Genomic DNA, 21566 nt, shown 5'->3' with positions numbered 1-21566 from the left:
ACTGTATCAAGGCAGTAAGCTGGGGCAATCGGGGTTTTTCTTATTTGTTTCCCATTTCTCAAGGATCACCATCCTTCATGGCTTTATGTACTGTCTAAAAAATTGTTCTTTCTTTGTTTCAGGTAGAAAGGTAAATCCAGTCCCTCTACTACTCTAGGTTATTTATGCTGATTTGAGTGTTACCTAGTTGTACCCTTAAGACAAGGAGAGCTTAGCATCCTCGTCCTCCACCCTCTTCCCATCAATCTCTCCCTCTTACTGTGGAGGTCCTCATATTAACTCTGTCATTTACTGTGCCAGATGTTTTACTAAGCACAGTAAGACACATTTTACATATATTATTTCTGGCATTTCCTGAAGTAAATGCTATGAAATAGTTTTTGTCTCCATTTTATAGATGAGTAAATAGAAGCCTAAGAAAATAGAGAATTTGTCCTTGGTAATAGAATCCAAGTACATCCAAGTACAAATTGAAGTCAGGGCTGGGGAATGATGAGTGACTGCTAATCGACAAAAAGTTTGTTATAAAAATGTTCTAAAAGTAGATACTGGTGATGTTTGCATAGCTCTGTAAATATATATACTAAATACACTAACTACTAAAAAAACCCACTGAAATGTACATTTTAAATATGAATTTTATAGGAATTATGTTTCAGTAAAACTAATGTTTTGGGGGAAGAAGAGTTGACAAAAATTAAGACTATAAGGTTATACCTAGGACTGCCAGGTTTGATTAAAAAAAAATACAGATAATCTCGCAAAATTTGAATTTCAATATAAATCTAAGTAGGCATATCTGGACATAGTCATACTAAAATTACCTGATTCTATCTGAACAGACCATTAACTACTACCCATTAATATTAAATAGCTAGATTATTTTTGCCATTGAGAATTAAACCTATAATCTTACCATTTTATAGGACTATTCCAAAAAAAAAAAACACGTTATTTTTTGCACATGTGTAAATGTTCTGAAGCAAGTTGACCATTTACCAAAATTAGCATGTTAAGTACTAAAATGACTTTTATCTGCTTGAGTATGGCATTATAGAAGTATATTAACAAATATTGTAAGGTCTCACTATATATATATATATATATATATATATATATATATATATATATATTCATTCCTGTTGAAAACTAGGAATATTTTTCTAACTGCATATGTGCCTTATGAGGAAAATTACTGTCAGATGCAGAGGATATCCCAAGTTATAGATCACAAAACAACTTAATTCAACATAATTAGATCCACATACTTGAGTTTTTTCCCTTGCCTGATTAAAGTACCCTCAGGGTTTTTGGAAGAATCCAGAATGACATGATTTTGAAGTACTCAAAGACAGTTAGATAGATCATATGCCATATAGATTTCATAATCAGTGCTAAATTTTATATATTTTTCAAAATAATTTTCAGTAGAAGATTACAGAAATTAATTTTATGGTCATTAATTGAGTTTCCTTGGATCTTAATATTTGACGTTTAGAAATTCCCAATCTCCTAAATTACAAGGTGTGACACAGAACAAAATAATTTTAATAATTTCTATTTGGTTTCCCTACATGTTAAATAGGCATAGCACTGGCAGCAGCAAATATTTATACCTATAACATTTGCCCATCTACAGGGCACTGTTCTAAGGAAGACAGATACCAAGAAGGTTAAGCATGATCTCTATTTCCAGGCTGGATGAATAGGTAATTAAATAATAAACAATGCTAATACAAATGAGTTACCAAAAAAAAAAAGGTGTAACCAAAAAAAGTATAAGTATTTAAAATATTAAAATTCTAGGAGGTTATAGCTGAAGTAGGGCATACCAGTGATGGGTGGGGACAGAACAGGTTTTATAAAATCAGAATTAAGAAATAAAATGTGGGGACACCTGGGTGACACAGAGGATTTAGCGTCTGACTGTTGGTTTTGGTTCAGGTGGTGGTCTCAGGGTCCTGAAATCCAGCCTTGGGTCAGGCTCTATGCTCAGTGTGGAGTCTGCTTGAGTTTCTCACTCCCTCTCCCTCTGGTCCTCCCCAACCCTTCTCTATTTCTTAAATAAATAAATAAATAAATAAATATTTTTTTTTTTAAAAAAGGAAGTAAAATGTACCAGCAGCACTGTGAAATATTGAATCTTCACCTAAAATGCTCATCTGATTAGAAACTTACCTACAAAAGAAAAAAATGAACAGTAACCAAAATAAGAATAAGCAAGTTTAGTTGTGCTAGAAGGTAAGGATATTGTCAGAGAAAAATGGAGATATGTCAAAGGACACAAATGTCAAGTTGACAGGTGCCAATTGGCCAAATCTGGGATATTCTGAGCATTAAAATAAATAGATATTGAATGAATATAACCCAATGATTCAAATATGAATCTATTAACCAAATGATATATATAAATAAAAGAAATGTTACAAATTTGGGGGGGAAAATGGGATATTTACATAGATTAAAAGGATTTCTACCCAAGGCATAGAACAGAAGCAGTAAACTAAATGTTCCTCTCCTAGACTATCCTTAAAAGAGATACATTTTCATATTTTAAAAGCTACTGCCTGAGAGACCAGCTTCCAATCAGCCACCATCTAGATGCTGACCGAGACCCACACCACATTAACAAAATGAAGGATAAAAATCATATGATCATCTCAATAGATATGGAAAAAGCATTTGAAAATATTCACCATCTATTCATGATAGAAACTCTCAACAAAATGAGTATAAAGGAAATGTACCTCAACATAATAAAGTACATCTATGACAAGCCCACACCTAACATCACACTCAACAGTAACCAGCTAAAAGCTTTTCCTCTAAGATCAAGAACAAAACAAAGATGTTCATTCTCACCACTTTTTTTCAATATGCTACTGGGAGTCTTAGTCAGAGAAATTAGGCAAGGAAAAGAAATTTAAAAATCAGTCAATGTGATATAACACATCAACAAGAGGAATGATAAAAACCATATGATCATTTCCATAGATGCAGAAAAAGCATTTGACAAAGTACAGCTTTCATTCATGATTAAAACCCTCTGCAAAGTAGGTGTACCCATATCTCAATAAAATAAAGGTCACATATGAAAAACTCACAGCCAACATCAACACAATGGTGAAAAACTGAAAGCTTTTTCCTTAAGGTAAGAAAGAAGACAAGGACATCCACTCTCACCACTTTTATCCAACATAGTAACTGGAGGTTGTAGCCACAGCAATCAGACAACAAAAAGGAATAAAAGGCATCCGTGTTGGTAAGGAAGAAATAAAACTTTCAATATTTGCAGATGACATGATATTATATATAGAAAACCCAAAGACACTACCAAAAAGCTACTAGAACTGACAAATCCAGTGAGGTCGCAGGATACAAAAAGCTATGTATAGAAAACCGTTGCATTTCTATACACTAAAAATGAAGCAAGAGAAAGAAAAATTAAGAAAGCAATCCCATTTACAAGTGCACCAAAGATAATAAAATACCTAGGAGAAAACTTAACCAAGGAAGTGAAAGATTTGTACTCTGAAAACCATAAAACATCAATTAAAGAAACTGAAGATGACATAGACAATGGAAAGACATTCTATGCTCATAGATTGAAAGAACAAATATTGTTAAAATGTCCATACTGCCCAAAGCCATTTACACATTTAATGCAACCCCTATTAAAACACCAGCAGCATCTTGCATAGACCTAGAACAAATAATCCTAATATTTGTATGGAACCACAAAGACCTCAAACAGTGAAACAATCTTATAAAGGAAAACCAAAGCTGATGGTATCACAATTCCAGATTTCAAGTTATGCTACAAAGCTATAGTAATTAAAACAGTATGATACTGGCACAAAAATAGACACATAGATCAATGAAACAGAGTAGAAAACCCAGAAATGAACCCACAACAATAAGGTCAATTAATCTTTGACAGAGCAGGAAAGAATATCCAATGGGAAAAAGACAGTCTCTTCATCAAATGGTGTTGGGAAAACCAACATGCAAAGAATGAAACTAGACCATGCACAAAAATAAACTCAAAATTGAATAAAGACCTAAATGTGAAACCTGAAACCATAAAGATTCTAGAAGAGAGCACAGACATTTACTTCTCTAGATATGTCTCCTGACGCAAGGGAAATAAAAGCAAAAATAAACTACTGGAACCATAGCAAAATAAAAGACTTCTGCACAGTGAAGGAAATAATCAACAAAACTAAAAGACTGAATAGGAGAAGATATTTGCAACTGAATAGGAGAAGATATTTGCAAATGATACATCTGAAAAAAAGTTAGTATCCAGAATATATGGAGAATTTATACAACTCAACATCCAAAAAAACTCCCAAATAATGTAATTAAAAATTGGGCAGAAGACATGAAAGACATTTCCCCAAAGAAGTCAGACAGATGGCCAAGAGACACATGTAAAGTTACTCAACATCACTCAACATTAGGGAAATACAAATAAAACTACAATGAGATATCACCTCACACCTGTTAAAATGGCTAAAATAAAAAAATGCAAAAAACAACAGATGTTGGCGAGGATGCGGACAAAAGGAACCCTCTTATACTGTTGGTAGGGATGCAAACTGGTGCAGCCACTCTGGAGAATAGTACAGAGGTTCCTCAAAAATTTAAAAACAGAACCACCTTACCATCCAACAATTGCACTACTGGTTATTTACCCAAAGAATACAAAAACATTAATTCAAAGGGCTACTACATGCACCCCTATGTTTATTGCAGCACTATTTACAATAGACAAGATATGGAAGCAGCCCAAGTGTCCATCAACTGATGAACAAATGAAAAAGATGTGAAACACACAAACATACAGAGTTGAATATAATTCAGTCATAAAAAAGAATGAAATTTTGTCATTTGCAACATTGTGGATGAAGCTAGATAATATAATGCTAGGTGAAATAAGTCGGTCTGAAAAAGACAAATACCATATGATTTCACTCATCTGTGAAACTTAAGAAACAAAGCAAATGATCATAGGGAAAAAAAATAGAGAGAGGCAAACCAAGAAACAGGCTCTTGACTATAAAGAACAAACTGATGGCTACCAGAGGGGAGGTGGCAGGATAGGTGAAATACATGATGGGGACTAAGGAATCCATTTGTCATGATGAGCACTGGGTTACTAAAATAAAAACTTAAAAACAAATAAAGAGAAAAATCAGAAGAAAGATAAAATACGTTTATAGTACTTATCAAAATAAACCCACATGAATGAACCTGTGCAGTTCAAACCTATGTAGTTGAAGGGTTAGCTCTTTTTGTTTTAAGAATCAGGTCACTAGAAAACCCAGAAATTAACCCATAGCTATACAGTCAATTAATCTTCGGCAAAGCAGGAAAGAGTATCCAGTGGAAAAAAAGACAGTCTCCTCAACAAGTGGTGTTAGAAAAATTATACATGCAAAAGAATGAAACTGGACCACTTTCTTACACTATATACAAAAATAAATTCAAAATATATGAAAGACTTAAATATGAGACAGGAAACCATCAAAATCCTAAAGGAGAGCAGAGGCAGTAACCACTATGACATTGGCCACAGCAACTTCTTACTAGATATGTCTCCTCAGGCAAGGGAAGCAAAAACGAGGCATTGGGACTTCGTCAAGATAAAAATCTTCTGGGTAAGGAGTATTAAAGGGGGCACTTGTGTTGAGCACTGGGTGTTGTGTGTAAGTGATGAATCACTAAATTCTACTGCTGAAACCAATATTACCCTATATGTTAACTAACTAGAATTTAAGCAAAAATTTGAAAAAAAATTTGGTAAAGGAAAAAGATAAAAAACCTTCTGCACAACAAAGGAAACACTTGACAAAACTAAAAGGCAACCTTTGGAAGGGGAGAAGATATTTGCAAATGACATATCTGATAAAGGATTATTATCCAAAATCTATAAAGAACTTATAAAACTCAATACCCCAAAAAACAAATAATCCAGTTAAAAAATGGGCAGAAGGCATGAATAGACATTTCTCCAAGGAAGGCATACACATGAAAAGATGCTCAACATCATTCAACATTAGGGAAATACAAATCAAAACTACAATGAGATACCACCTCGCACGTGTCTGAATGGCTAAAATTAACAACACAGGAAACAACAGGTGTGGATGAGGATGCGGAGAAAGGGGAATTCTCCTGCACTGTTGGTGGAAATGCAAAGTGGTTCAGTCACAATGGAAAACAATATGGAGGGTCCTCAAAAAGTTAAAAATAGAACCACCTTCCATCCAGCAATTACACTACTGGGTATTTACCCAAAAGATGCTGATTCCAAGGGACACATGCATCTCAATGTTTGTAGCACCAATATCAACAATAGCCCCCATTATGGAAAGAGCTCAAATGTCCATTGACTGATGAATGAAGAAGATATAGTATATTTACACAATGGGATACTACTCAGTCATAAAAAAAGAATGAAATCTTGCAATTTGCAATAAGGTAGATGAAGCTAGAGAGTGTTATGCTAAGTGAAATAAGTCAGAGAAAGACAAATACCATATGATTTCACTCATATGTGGAATTTAAGAAATAAAACAAATGAACATGGATTGAGGGGACAGGCAAACCAAGAAACAGATTCTTAACTATAGGGAAAAAAATGACATTTACCAGAGGGGAGGCATGTGAGGGGATGGGTTAAATGGGTGATGGGGATTTTAAGGGGGGGGCACTTGTGATAAACACCAGGTGTTACATATAAGTTCTGAATTCTATACCTGAAACTAATATTACACTGTATGCTAACTAAATGGAATTTAAGTAAAAACTTTTTAAAACTCAGGTCGCATTTTTTTTAAAGATTTTATTTATTCATGAGAGAGACAGAGAGAGAGAGAGAGAGAGAAAGAGAGAGAGGCAGAGACACAGACAGAGGGAAAGCAGGCTCCATGCAGGGAACCCGATGCAGGACTTGATCCCGGGACTCCAGGATCACCCCCTGAGCCCAAGGTAGGCGCTAAACTGCTGAGCCACCCAGGGATCCTCAGGTCGCATTTTTAACGAAGAATTTCCCACATTTTAGATTTGGCTAGTGGCATTCTCATGGTATTGTTTAACTATCCTATCTCAGTCTTTTATGTAAAGTACTAATTATATCTAGGGGCTGAATTAGATTCAGGTTTAACTTAGAGTACTGGGCAGAAATATTTCATAGATGATATCATATACATCCTATTACATCAAATCAGGAAGTACATGAGATCTCACTATTCCACTTTGGTAATGTTAAGACTCATCAGCGAAAACCAAATACAGATTACTGTCTATATCCATTGTTTCATTAGGGGTAGCAACAATGGTGATTCTTAAAATTTTGACCTATTTTAATTGAGGTATAAGTGACATATAACATTATATTAGTTTCAGGTGTACAAAATAATGATTCAATAGGTGTATATATTACAAAATGATCACCACACTAAATCTAAATTCTAACATTTTTAATACTGGAACCCTTCCATAAAGAAAAACTTTCCCTCATCAACTATCAGTTATCTTATTAAATTGATACAAGAAAGACAAGGTAAATGCTTTAATAATCAATTTTCAAGGTAATGAGTTGATAAACAAGCAACATACAGTTATGTCCAATACTTCCTTTGTAAGTCTCATTATAAATTAATGGATTTCTATATATTTAAGATGCTTCATTCTATTATACAAAATTTTAATGGAAACTTATGATAAACAGCATTTTAGCCTGTTGGAAAAGGATGGACTAGACAATAAATGATGATGGGTCAATGAACTATCTCTCAGGATAAAGTATCTATAGTAGTATACTGGTAAATTCAGAACCACAGGCTCTGGGAAACAAAAGAATGAATAGCTGGGATATTAGCCTATTAAGCTATCTCAAGTATATACCAAGTGATATTAAGAGTATGTGTAAAAGCAATTATCATAGTACCCCATACAAATGCTTAGTAAGTTATGTGCGTGTGTGTGTATGTATGTTGCATGATATGTGTATACATGCATGCACAGTGATGTGTTGCTAAATGTTAAAAACTGGCTCCATAAGAAAAAAAATAGTGCCCATACATGCATGCACAGTGATGTGTTGCTAAATATTAAAAGCTGGTTCCATAAGAAAAAAAGTTCTGATTTGTGTTTGCCAATTTCTATTATATAAACACTCCTACTACAGATGATTTCATGCCAATGTAATGTCACTACATCCAGAAGTGGGTACAAATGTACACAACTCATTCTTACTAGCCACTGTGAACTCACTCCTGTACACCACTGAATATTATCCACAGTCATATAGTCAATTATATCCATATATATCCATATAGTCAATTATTTCTGTGTATGCATGAATATGTGTTTACATGAATGTGTGTGTGCATGTGCATGTATACATGTACACAGAACCAAAACACACATAAAAAGACCTAGAAAGATAGCCAATGGATGATGACAGGGTGCGTGCCAGGGGAGCAAATGGTATAGGGTAGAAGGAGAAAAATAAATAGAACTTGTTTTATTAAGTTCATTGACTTCTTCACCTACTGCTTATGTATTTATTGGGTCAAAATAGAATAAATATTATGTTCTCACTAACACTAACATTAAGCTCCAATAGGACATAAGTAATCAGCTAAATTAGATGTCATATTACACACACACACACACACACACACACACACACACCTTCTAAAAAATATACAACTTACTTTGGCTTCAGTTTCTCCCCTGTGAAGAGTATATAGATGATGGACAGCACTTTGTGATGAAGACCAAGGATGAGTCAGAATTTGGAAAACGTGAAAGTCATGGCCAAGGGTGTCTGTTGTGACTAGAAGCATTCCTGAAGGATACACCAAAAAGAGAGTAAAAATGAAAACAATTATGTACGTGGATGAAATAGTTTCACAAAGAATTCTTTATGTTTTAAAGTATTACCAAAGGAAAAAAATTACCAAAGATGTAAAAAAAAACTTCCCCCAATTAAAAAAAAAAAAAAAACATAGCATCTCTTTCCTGTATGAACACAAAACTTTCACTCCACATCAGGATACAAACACAGTGGGGGCACCAGATGTGAAAGTTTTCGGATGTTCCTGTATGACTGTAAGAGAAAGTTTTACAGAGAGTTCACAAGCATTTTAAAACAACAAATCTGATAATAAAAAATGTGAAAATGACTTCTCTCCATGGAACTAAAACCTGCTCTCACTTTTAACCATTTCTCAAAAGCTGAATTTTAAGTTTCAATCTAATAATACCCTATTTAATTCACCAGTTCAAAATGTGCCTCTACCCTGGCATAACATTTACCCAAACTGCCTACAGCATCTCACAGAACAAGTTTTTAATTTTGATGCAATGCTACAGCTAGGAATTCTTTGCCTAATCCATGGTCACAAATATTTTGTTTTCTTGTCAAAACGTCATAGCTTTATATTTTACATAGGTCTATCATTAATTTTGAGTTAATTTTTGTAAGAAGTACAAGGTATCACACAAATTAACTTTTGCAGATGATGTCCAATTGTTCCAGCAAGATTTTTTGAAGAGGCTATTCTTTATCCACTAAATTCTTTATCCTTTATTTTTTATCCATTGTCAACTTCCAACAATCAACTGGCTGCATCTGCATAGTTTTTTTTCTAGAAGTATTATTCTAGTCCATCAATTTCTGCATCTATACTTTCATTAATACCATACTTTCTTGACTACTGTAACTTTATAGTAAATTGTGAAATCAGGTAAGAACCTTTTCAACATTATTTTGGCTATTCCAATTCCTTTCCAAACACAGAATCAGATTTTTTATATAAAAAAATTCCTAGGATTTTTTGGGGGGAGGATTATATTAAGTCTATAAATCAATTTGAGGATGATGGACTTCTTAACAATATTGAGTCTTCAGACCTATGAACACTTCATATTTCTTGGTATGTCTTTGACTTTTTTTTTCTTATTCAGCAAATTGTAAATGTATTTTCTTAGATCCATTATAAATAGTACTCTCTATTTTACATCAATTATCAAGTTTTCTCTGCTGGTATTAGAGATATAAGTGACATCTGTTGTATTCTGCCAGTCCTAGGAAGTGTGGGTTTTGTTTTTGTTTTGTTTTGGCTCTTTGTAGATAACGTGGGATTTTCTTTACAGAGTATCATGGAGTACGTGAGTAGACATATTTCTTCCTTTCCAAACTACATCCCTTTATTTTTTTTTTTCTTTTTCTTCACTTACTACATTTGCAAAGGAAAACAGGACTGGTGAGAAGCAATATTCATGGGATCCCTGGGTGGCTCAGCGGTTTAGCGCCACCTTCAGCCCGGGGTGTGATCCTGGAGCCAGGGATTGAGTCCCACGTCGGGCTCCCTGCATGGAGCCTGCTTCTCTCTCCGCCTCTCTCTGTGTCTTTCATGAATAAATAAATAAAATCTTAATTTTATGCCTCCCAAATTTTAGGAGAAAGCATTCAATCTTTAAGTATGATGTTAGTTATAGGATTTTTTAAATAAATGCCCTCTATCAAGTTAAAGATGTTCCTTTCTACTCCTTTTTGTTCAGAGTTTTTATAATGAATGAATGTTGAATTTCGTCTACCTGTGAGATGATTATGTGGTTTTTCTTCTTTACTCAGTTAATATGGTGAATTTTTACTAATGAATGATTATCAAATGTTGCATTCCTAGAATAAACTCCACTTGGTCAAAATCCTTTATTATATGCCATCAGATTCAATTAGCTAATGTCTTAAATTTTTCATGATATATTCCTGAGGAATATCTGTTTGTAGGTTTATTTTTTTGCTTGTTTTGTTTGTTTGTTTGTAGGTTTCTAATCAGGTGTATGTCTGTTTTCAGAATCAGGATAAAGCTGGTCCTGTTGTGAAATTTTCCTTATACTCTTATTTTCCTGAATAGATTGAGGGAAACTGCTATTATTTCTTACTTAGATGTTCAGTGGAATTTGCCAGTGAAACCATGTGGGCCTTTTTTGTTGTTGTTGAACACTTTTAAATCTTTTAAATTTCTTTGTAATTTAAATTTTATTACTTTAAAATGGAAAATTTGGGGATTTAATTTTAATGTTCTTCTTGGGTGAATTACAATCTGTAACTCAAGGAAATGGCTTTTATCCTTATCTGTAAGGTCTTTGGTGATATCCACGTTTTCAATGAGATTATCAACAATTTGTCTTCTCTCTTTTTTCTCTTGGTCATTCTACCTAGATGTTTACAAGGAAATCTATCTTGGATGTTACTGGTTTTCCTTTTTTTCTTTTTAATATTTTATTTATTTATTTGAAAGAGGAGAGAGAGAGCATGAGCAAGGAGGGGGGTGCAGAGGGAGAGGGAAAGAGAGAGAGGCAGACTTCCCACTGAGCAGCGAGCCCAACATGGGGTTCCATCCCAGGAACTCAGGATCATGACCTGAGCCAAAGGCAGATGCTTAACCTAACCAATTGAGCCATGAAGGTGCCCCTTTTTTCAACTTCCTTAAGGTGGAAGCTTAGGTTACTATTTCAGGAACTTTCTTCTTTTTCAAAGTAAGCATATATTGGTATAAATTTCCGTATAAATCTGCTTTAAAATGGAATGAATTCCAAATTTTTTATACTGTCTTTTGCATTCAGTTCTAAATGTTTTCTAGATATTTCCTCTTTACTCATGGGCTATTTAATATGTTGTTCAGTTTTTCCAAGTATTTGGGTATTTTTCAGGTATCTTCCACATATTTATTTTTAGTTTAATTTCATGATGACGAGGAATATGTTAAACCTTGTTTATATCTGAGACTAGATTGCAGTGCCTGTTCCACATACGTTTGAATACCTGGAGTGTTATAAAGGTCAGTTAAGGGATGCCTGGGTGGCTCAGCAGTTGGGCATCTATCTTTGGCTCAGGGCATGATCCCACGGTCTCGGGATTGAGTCCCACATCATCAGCTCCCTGCATGGAGCCTGCTTCTCCCTCTGCCTCTGTCTCTGCCTCTCTGTGTTTCTCATGAACAAAAAAAATCTTTAAATAAATAAATAAATAAATAAATAAATAAATAAATAAATAAATAAATAATCAGTTAATTCAAGTTTATTGATAGTTGTTAGGATCTTCAATATCCTTACTAACTGGTTGCCTGCTTTCTTGTTCTACCACTGAATAGAACTGAACATCCCCAAGTGTAATTGTGGATACATTTACTTTTTTCACAAAATTTTAGACCCTTTTTTTAAAGCCCATACACATTTACGATTATGAGGACTTATTGGTAAACTCCTTTATCATGATGTACCATTTTAACCCTGGTATTTTCCTTGTTCTGAAGTCTCCTTTTTCCAATACTGATATCATCACTCAGCTTTCTTCTGATTGGTGCATGCAAGGTACATACTTTTGCATTCTTTCACTTTTATAATCAATATAATTGTATTTAAAATGACTGTTTTAGACAATAACTGAGGTCTAATTTGTTGGTTTTTTTTTTAATCCAATTCTGGACTTTTAATTGGTATTTGTAGTAGTTTATCCACATTTAGCCTAACTTACTGGTAGGGTTGAGTTTACAGCTACTGTTATATTATTTTTCATTATTTTTCTGATGGTTTCCTTGTTTTTATTGTCTTAATATCCATTTTCAATTTTTCTATTAGCTTTTTTAAATCTCTCTCTTTATGTTAAGTTTCTGTCAGTTGTTTCAGGAACTATAATACACATATGTAAATTTGTGCATATTTGTTTATATTTTGTCCAGAATTTATATTTGTTTTCTGTGGGAAGAATGGTCTATTAGCTTACTCTGCTAGGCCAAAAGCAGAATCACATTTTTTAACTCTTAAGCCTTTCTCAGTCGAAAATAGAGATGTGAAAGAATATTAAGCATTAGTGGGAAGATAAGGTAGGAATCTGAAATGGAAAGAAAAGTGTGGGATCCCTGGGTGGCGCAACGGTTTGGCACCTGCCTTTGGCCCAGGGCACGATCCTGGAGACCCTGGATCGAATCCCACGTCGGGCTCCCGGTGCATGGAGCCTGCTTCTCCCTCTGCCTGTGTCTCTGCCTCTCTCTCTCTCTCTCTGTGACTATCATAAATAAATAAAAATTTAAAAAAAGAAAAAGAAAAAGAAAAGTGTATGTGGAAAAAAAAAAGTGTACGTGAGTTTGCTATCTACTTGGCTAATATAAGGAACAGCTCTAGTCACTATGTTAAGCTAAAAAATAAACTTGATGCCAGTGTCCTATTTCTAAGAGACAACATTTTACATAATGAAAAGTGTCATTTATTGAGATCTACTTCAAATGTGTATGGTTTATATAGCCTTGCCTCTCTGTACCTAGCGATGGTGATGAGGTCATTGACATACTTTATATTCTTTCCATATTATTGTTATCCAAACAATAAATTTCTAAGGTTGGGCATGAATGCTTAGTTGTCCTTTTGTGGACAATATTTCTTCACTCCTACTTTTTGCTGAGTTATACTAAGTCTGAATTATTACAATTCTGCTACTCTGTTCTGATTTCACTTTCCCACAACAAAATTATTTTCTGCACAGGAGAAACAATTCAATGGAAATTCTGACAGGAAAATCATGAACTTATAAATTTATGACTCACCTACTGAAGATAAACTTCATTTCTTTTAGAATTATATCAATATTTCACTCATAATAAGCACTCCAATACATGACCCTAATAGTCAAATCAAGATAATTACTGTTTCATATGTGAATGATAATTATAAATGAACATTTTTCTACATGCTCCTAGCTTTTTTTTTTTTTTAAGATTTTATTTATTGATTCATGAGAGAGACACACGGGGAGAGAGAGAGAGGCAGAGACACAGGCAGAGGGAGAAGCAGGATCCATGCAGGGTGCCTTATGTGGGACTTGATCCCCTGACTCCAGAATCACTCTCTGGGCCAAAGGCAGGTGCTAAACCACTGAGCCACCAGGGATCCCTCCATCTAGCTTTTCAAACTGACGTTAACATCTGTCTAGTTCCTAATATGTAAAACAAATTCAGATTTTTTGAGAAATAGGCCACTGAAATTTTATCTTTATTATTTTCTGTGTGTCCTATCTCAAAAGTTTTCTTTTGAGGCACCTAGGTGGCTCAGTCAGTTAAGCAGCTGCCTTCAGCTCAGGTCATGATCTTGGGGTCCTGGGATTGAGTCCCACACGTGGGTTCTCTGCTCAGTGAGGAGTCTGCTTCTCTCTCTGCCTTTGCCCTGACCTGCACTTGCGCTCTCAATCTCTCTCTCTCAAATAAATACAAGCTTTTTTTAAGAAAAGTTTTCTTTTTCTACCTCCCCATGTAAATGTAGCTTCTATAATCCACCAATGAGCTTACCTTTTTTTGACAGATTTTAAAATAGTAAAAAAGAAAGAGTAGAGAGGGAAGGAAGAAATAAATAACTAGGATAGTACTATACAATCGTGCGCTTTCTTTTAATTTATAATTTCCTCTTTTGCACATTCTGTTGGGAGAAATGACAAGCTTTTTTTTTTTTTCTAGAAAACAAGTTAAAAAGCTGATACACATAAAAGGAAAAACTCGAACAGAGTAGACTGTGGCTTGAGAACTATTTATGCAGCATCAGAAGACTAAACCAGACTCTAGCCTGGCCATAAACTAAACCCACGCCCCAAATGAGGTGCCAAGCCACAAAAAGCATTTGCGTCATCTGGGAATACAAGGAAAAGAAGGACTTCTAATTATAGGGCCTGGAAGCGGAAGCTTAGAGTGATTAGCTGTTTAGGCGCTGCTGTGTGTTTATCTGGAAGCTTCCTCTCCCTCACTCTCAGCCTCAAGTTTGATAGATGAGCGTTAGCATTAGAGGGTGGGGTCTGAAGCTGCTGATGGTACATGGCGTTCTCCAAAACTTGAGGCAGCTAGAGACTGAACATTAAGGCTTTTGCGGCCTCATAAGAACATAAATCTTTTCAACTGGGCGTCAGCTGGTTAGCCCAAAAGGCAAAATTAAAGAGTAGCAAACCTCCACCGGGCATATGCTATAAAATCTTGGAAACATGAGTAGGTATGTCTTTTTACCAGATCCTATTTATAACACCTCTCTAACTGTATGGTTCTTGATCACGTGCACACATACGAACTGGAAAACAAATTACCAGCTATTCACACTCTCTTCCAAAAAAGAGATGTAAACACTGATATGCTGGGCCAAACAGAAATCATCACAGGAATTCAAAATACACCACTCAGAAAACTATTTTACATTTTGATATAAATTCTTGTGAATTTAGCACTCCTTCATCAATACCTGTACAGATTAAACTTTTAAAATTATTTAATTATCTTTTAAAGTTACTAGTTAAATTTGTAAACATAAAAGCAAAGAAACAGAACCCTAGTACTGATTGAAATCTTTTAGGTCTTCAAATCACATAAAACCACAATAATAGCCTATGAAAGTCTGATTAATAAAATCTTTAAACTGGATGTGAATACTTGAAAACAATGGTCTCAAAATTTCCCTGTGGGCAGCATCAATGTTAGTATATTTCTTAAGCTGCTCGAAGATGTTGAAATCAAACACATTGCTGTATTCTTCTACATTTGTGGCCCCGGATATATTAAGTCTTTCTTAAATTTAAGCTCAAAATTATGGTTAAGAGCACTGAAGTACACACTGTCAAACACACAATGGCATGATTCATTTTATCCCTTCCTAAAGCTGCATATATCCATAACAGATAACCCATTTGTTCCATGTGGGAAAATCTAAAATCAAGAATTGATTTTCTAGCTCACTTATTTAATAACTTACTATTTCTATCTTCCTGCTTTTGTAGGAGTTTCAAGTTAAATGTCCTAACATCTTCATTTGAATAATTAATTTTTCTTTCACTTTGCATCATTTAATATTTAGGATTCTGAAGTTATCTTTGACCATATTTAGTGGGTTTTCATCTTAAATATTCTAATAACCATTATTTTCAAGTCTTTTCATCCATGAGACGTATAGGAAAGTGGTGTGTGTCTATGCATATTTTTATTTTTCCAAGTGGTTGAATATATTTTTGTCAGATGCCAAAATAGTTTTTAAACTTTATTAACCTTTATTGCTATATATTTTATAATAAATATACTCATTTTAATACAGCTTGATGAGTCTGACAAATTTATACACCTATGCTACTGGCATCATCAAAATAGAGCACATGTGAAAAAATTCCCTTTGTATCCATCCCCTCCCTATTGCGGGGCCTCACACAACAACTGATTGGCTTTCTATCATTATGAATTGATATTGCCTACTTCAGAATTTCATATAAATGGATTTGCACAGTATCTTGTTAAACCTACTGCTGTGACTAACAGTACTATATTCATTTATTTGTTATTACTGGGCAGTATTCCATTATATAGATATATGATAATTTATATAACCATTCAGTTATTTCTAGTTTTTGACTATTGTGAAACAAACTCCTAGTAATATTTAAGAACAAGTTTCTGTGTGAACGTATGTTTTTATTTTTCCTATGTGAATATTTAGGAGTAGAACTGCTGGCTCATATGTATATTTTAACTTGATTTAAAAAAAAACTGAAAATGTTTATCCAAAATGGTGTATTATTTTAACTTTCCCATGAGCTCCATAACTCATTAGCATTTGTTACTATCAGTGCTCTAAAATTTTAATCACTTCAGTGAGTATTTGGTGATTTCTTATAGTTTTAGTATGCCATATTCCTTGGTGATCAGTGATGTTGATCAGCTTTTCATGTATTAAATAGCTATTTGCATATTTTCTTTTGTGACATGATTGTTCATATCTTTTGCCCATTTTTTTTTCTTTTGCCCATTTTTAATTGTTTTCTCTTTTCCTTAATATATATTTATGTATATGATATATGACTATATACTTATGTGATATTTTCTCCCAGTTCATGGTATCCCACTTCATTTTCTTTTTTTTTTTTTTTTTTTTTTTTTTTTTAATTTTTATTTATTTATGATAGTCACAGAGAGAGAGAGAGGCGCAGAGACACAGGCAGAGGGAGAAGCAGGCTCCATGCACCGGGAGCCCGATGTGGGATTTGATCCCGGGTCTCCAGGATCGCGCCCTGGGCCAAAGGCAGGCGCCAAACCGCTGCACCACCCAGGGATCCCCCACTTCATTTTCTTAACCATATCTTTCCCCAGGTCCTTAATTTAATAAAGGCTAATTTTATGGTTTGTTTTGAGCTTTTAAATTAAGTCTGTGATCAGACTCAATTTTTGTGTATGGTGTTTAGTAAAAGTTTATTTTTTCCCAAGTAGGTATCCTAGTTTTTCTAGCACCATTTGCTGACACAATACTATCCACGTTGAACTACTTACTATTTTGATCAAATATCAAGTGACCATGTGCATGTGATCAATTTCTGGATTGTATTCCATCCATCTATAACTATATTTGCCCCAAGACATACGTTCTAGGTTACTATATATTTAGAGTAGATCACTGACCTTTTTCCAGATTGATTTGACTATTGTAGATCCTTCGAATTTCTATATAATTTTAGAATAGGCTTGTGTTGATTACTTTTGGTTTAACCATTCACTTTTAATAAAGTTAACCATTAGTGGACAATATATTTTTTTATTTATTCATGAGAGACACACAGGGAGAGGTAGAGACACACAGGCAGAGGGAGAAGCTGGCTCCCCACAGGGACCCCAATGTGGGACTCAATCTCGGAACACCGGGATCACGCCTTGAGCCAAAGGCAGACACTCAACCACCAAGCCACCCAGGCATCCCCATTAATGGACAACATTAACACAAAACACTAATAGGATGTCAAGGCATATAGTGATTAAATACTTTTATAAAAATATAATTTTCTTTCATAACTGAATGATTTTTCTTACCTGATCATATTGTACTATCACAACAAAGAGGGTCACTACAATGGCAAAAATACAAAATTCTTAGATGAAGTAGAAGAACTGGGAAGATAAGGAAGTATGGTTTGGGAAGATTAATTTGACTCCCAACTTTATTCAAGAAAATAGCATATCAAAAATTTCAAAGTTTTATAACTCAGAGGGCCTTAGAAATAGTATGCCTGACTTTAATTAACAGATATAATTACTGAAACCCACAGACAGTGAAAAAAATTTAAGAGTCTAAAAAGTGTTAGCTTATGTTGTCTCTTAGTAGTAGCTTATGTTGTCTATTACTGTCCTCAAAGAAAAATATATAAACACAGATACACACATACAACTATCACAATCACTGCTAAAAGTTCATAATAAAATACATTTCAAATGGAGGTTAACAGGAATTTGGTAGAGGAGAAGAAAGTGAAATATGAAAAGCAGAAGACAGAAGAAGTAAAGAGAATATGATGCAGATCAGTCTGCCTGGAACAGATATTTTATGTATTAGGTACTATAAAATATAATTTGAAAGGTAAATTTGGAAATTAGGTATTTCCAAAGGAATGCCATTCAAGGTACTTCAGAGATGTATAAAACAGAACTTTTTAATTTTGGGGGTAGAGCTAATACAGGTGCATGTGTGTCTGTGCACCAAGCTATACATTTAACATTTATGCAATCCACATTATATAAGCTACAGTCCAATAAAAATGAGGACAAACCAAAACAAAAATAAGGGTAAGAGAACAAGATAATATAGGTGGTTTTATAGAGAGTGGATGACTGGAGAGAGAGAAAAGACAAATGCTAAACAGAGCAGTTAAAAAGTTAAAATCTTACCCCTATGCAAATGGAGGCGGGTACAATAAAACCTAAAAACATAGCAGCCAGAGAGGGATCCAAAAGAAATACAGATACATGGTGAGGGGTTAAGAAAGAGGTCAATGAGTCTCAGATGTGCAGCTTGACCAAATGGGTGGTCAAAGCACCATGAATCATGTATTCCAGAGCATACGTAAGACACTCTTAACAGATTTCACTCAAGGTTCTAGCAGGGGAGATCAGAAACTATGTAACAAATAATTATTAGATAAAAATTTTAAATGTTCATCATTTAGCATTTTTATTTTGAGTATATTTGCAAATATATGGAATACTGGCAAATTACCAAGTATCTCTGGAAATTAGATTTCATTACCTATCTGCACTATTTCAAACCATGACTCCTTAATTACATTTCTGAAAGTATTTCTAAGAACAACCACTGACATACAACAAAGATTACTGGGCAAGCAGGCATTCTTTGCACAACCTCCTCTATATATCTTTATCTATATAGATAGGTGTAATGGCTTCTTAGCCCATCAGAAAAATATGATTTGTAGGGCACTAGGGTGGCTCAGTTTGTTAAGGGTCAAACTTTTGATTGCAGCTCAGCTCATGATCTCGGGGTAGTGAGACCTAGTCCCGTGTCAGGCTCTGCTTGAGATTCTTTCCCTCTCCCTCTGCTCCTCCCTCTGTTCTTTCTTTCTCTCAAATAAATAAGTAAATATCTTTAAAAAAAGAAAAAAGGATCTGACTTGAAAAAAAGAAACCAGGCAGCCCAGGTGGCTCAGTGGTTTAACATCGCCTTCAGCCCAGGGCATGATCCTGGGGACCTAGGATTAAGTCCCACGTTGGGCTCCCTGCATGGAGCCTGCTTCTCCCTCTGCCTGTGTCTCTGCCACTCTCTGTGTGTGTCTCTCATGAATAAATGAATACAATCTTTAAAAAAAAAAAAAAAAGAAACCAAAAGTAGTAACAACCATCAAAAAGTTCCCACAAGACAATCAAAACATGAAAAACCAAAAAATTAGTTCATTTTAAATTAAATAATAATTTTATTTTCTTCTATACTGTTGATACTTTAAAGACTTTGTAACACTCATTATTATATTAATTCTGAATACTGATACAGACTATCATTTTTACATGTTCCTTTTCATCCTCCATTCCTGTACCCCAGTCCGTATTCCCATCCCTTCCTACCATTAGACCTACTCTAGTGGATGCAATGTATATGTCCTTGGAAATATGTGTCCTTGAGAAATATTTGCACTGTTGTCAGAGTAATGTTCAAAATAATTAACATATGGCAAGAGTACAGACAAATCTGAATGAGAACACTGAAATAAGTCTGAACCCAGGGGAGGGCCAGAGCATTGTAGAGGAGAGGACACGGAAAGGAACCACAAATATTCATGTACTTCACTACTTAACAACCAGTGAAATTGTCCTGATAAGCAAAAGTTTAATTCACCCTTGGTTACTTTGCATGTATGTACTTGGCTATAGATAATCTTCTTTACCTTCTTCAAAATTTAATACTGGGTTTCTACTGTTATAGTTACATCTGTTACAGGTAGGTATGTGTGTGTGTGTGTGTATTTACTTCACATTTTACATAACATGCCAATGTATGTATTCACATCTTTCATTAGTTCATTTAGTGCTACTTGAACACTTTTGCTTAATTAACTAGAAATACTATGGCAATCATAGTGGGGAAGGAGAAAGGATCTTCCTTAAATGGATATCCAGGACCTGGGGCTACATTAGGACTTTCATGGGCTTTGGTCATTTTTGCCTTTATGGGTGCCCCAGTTCAATGAAAAAATATTTAAAATTATATTTCATGATTACAGTTGCTGGTTTTAAACATATATTTAAGTATTCCAATATCTTAAAAGCTTACATATTTTTTGCTTTAAAAGGAACTAAACATTTTGGTGGGACCACAATACTAGCATGGGCTCACCTACTTGTACTTTACAGTAAGTCAAACCTGCAAAGTTACCTCTGACTCTCATACAAGTCCTGTGCCATAATGAACATAGAGCAAAGAGAACAAATTCTTCGGGGAGTAATACATTACATGAGTAAAACACATCATTTTACGAGATGACAATAGGGGAGAGTAACTACAAACCTAGAAAGGAAACATCCCCTTCTTTGAGGGGAAAAACAAGCAATAAACTCTTTAAGTTGCCTTTGCATTGTTAGTGATATAGTGTGACTGGTAGTAATAAACCAGAAACTGTCAGATGAGAGGAAAAATCTGAAGCCATATAATTCTGTAAGTCTGTGAGGCATTATAGATGTTAACAAAAATCAAGACAATGTATTTTTCTGACTACTCACTGTGATCAATGGGAAAAACTCTAAAAAAAAAAAAAAAAATCCAACCTAAACTTTTTTAATGATTAATCCAAGACCACCATCACCTTTCAATATACAGCATTTAATTAACCAGAAAAATCTCAAGTCTGTTAAAGATGCAGTCAAGCATCCAAAGAGGTACATGTTTAATCTACTTTACTACAGAACCAACATTCATTTTCCTCTTATTAATGGATGGAAAAGCAATTTCCCTGCCAAGGAAGGGCAACTATTTAAAATGTAGATGTGCTGTACTTCACAGCTCTCAGCTACTCAGCTGGCAGAAATAACGCCTCTGGAAAACAGATCAATTATTTACCAAATTAAAGACAACAGGTCTGTTTTAGAAATTCAGGCTTACTGCAGAGAGTTGAGTATTCCTTTTTCCTGTTTCTAATTTCCAATTTAAATAATAAAAAAGACTTGTCTTCTTTTATGTCAAAGACAATATGCTTAATAATA

At 34.4% G+C, this 21566-nt stretch overlaps 1 protein-coding gene across 13 annotated transcripts in view; it reads right to left on the bottom strand.

Moving 5' to 3' along the window:
• The window catches only part of BCAS3 (BCAS3 microtubule associated cell migration factor), a 592168-nt gene that overhangs the window by 371489 nt on the left and 199113 nt on the right, over window positions 1-21566 (bottom strand). For all 13 annotated transcript variants that reach the window (XR_012008696.1, XR_012008698.1, XR_012008697.1 and 10 more), the window contains exon 14: window positions 8730-8863. Coding sequence is in view for 10 of the 13 variants with exons in the window: in XM_072779640.1 (XP_072635741.1) it covers window positions 8730-8863 (134 nt within the window). In the remaining 3 variants the exon portion in view is untranslated. The remainder of the gene's footprint in view (window positions 1-8729; window positions 8864-21566) is intronic.

This window comes from Canis lupus, chromosome 16 (genome assembly GCF_048164855.1).
Source record: "Canis lupus baileyi chromosome 16, mCanLup2.hap1, whole genome shotgun sequence".
Lineage (NCBI taxonomy): Eukaryota > Metazoa > Chordata > Mammalia > Carnivora > Canidae > Canis > Canis lupus.
Note: the sequence above shows the minus strand (reverse complement) of the source record. Positions and strands in the feature narration are given on the sequence as shown.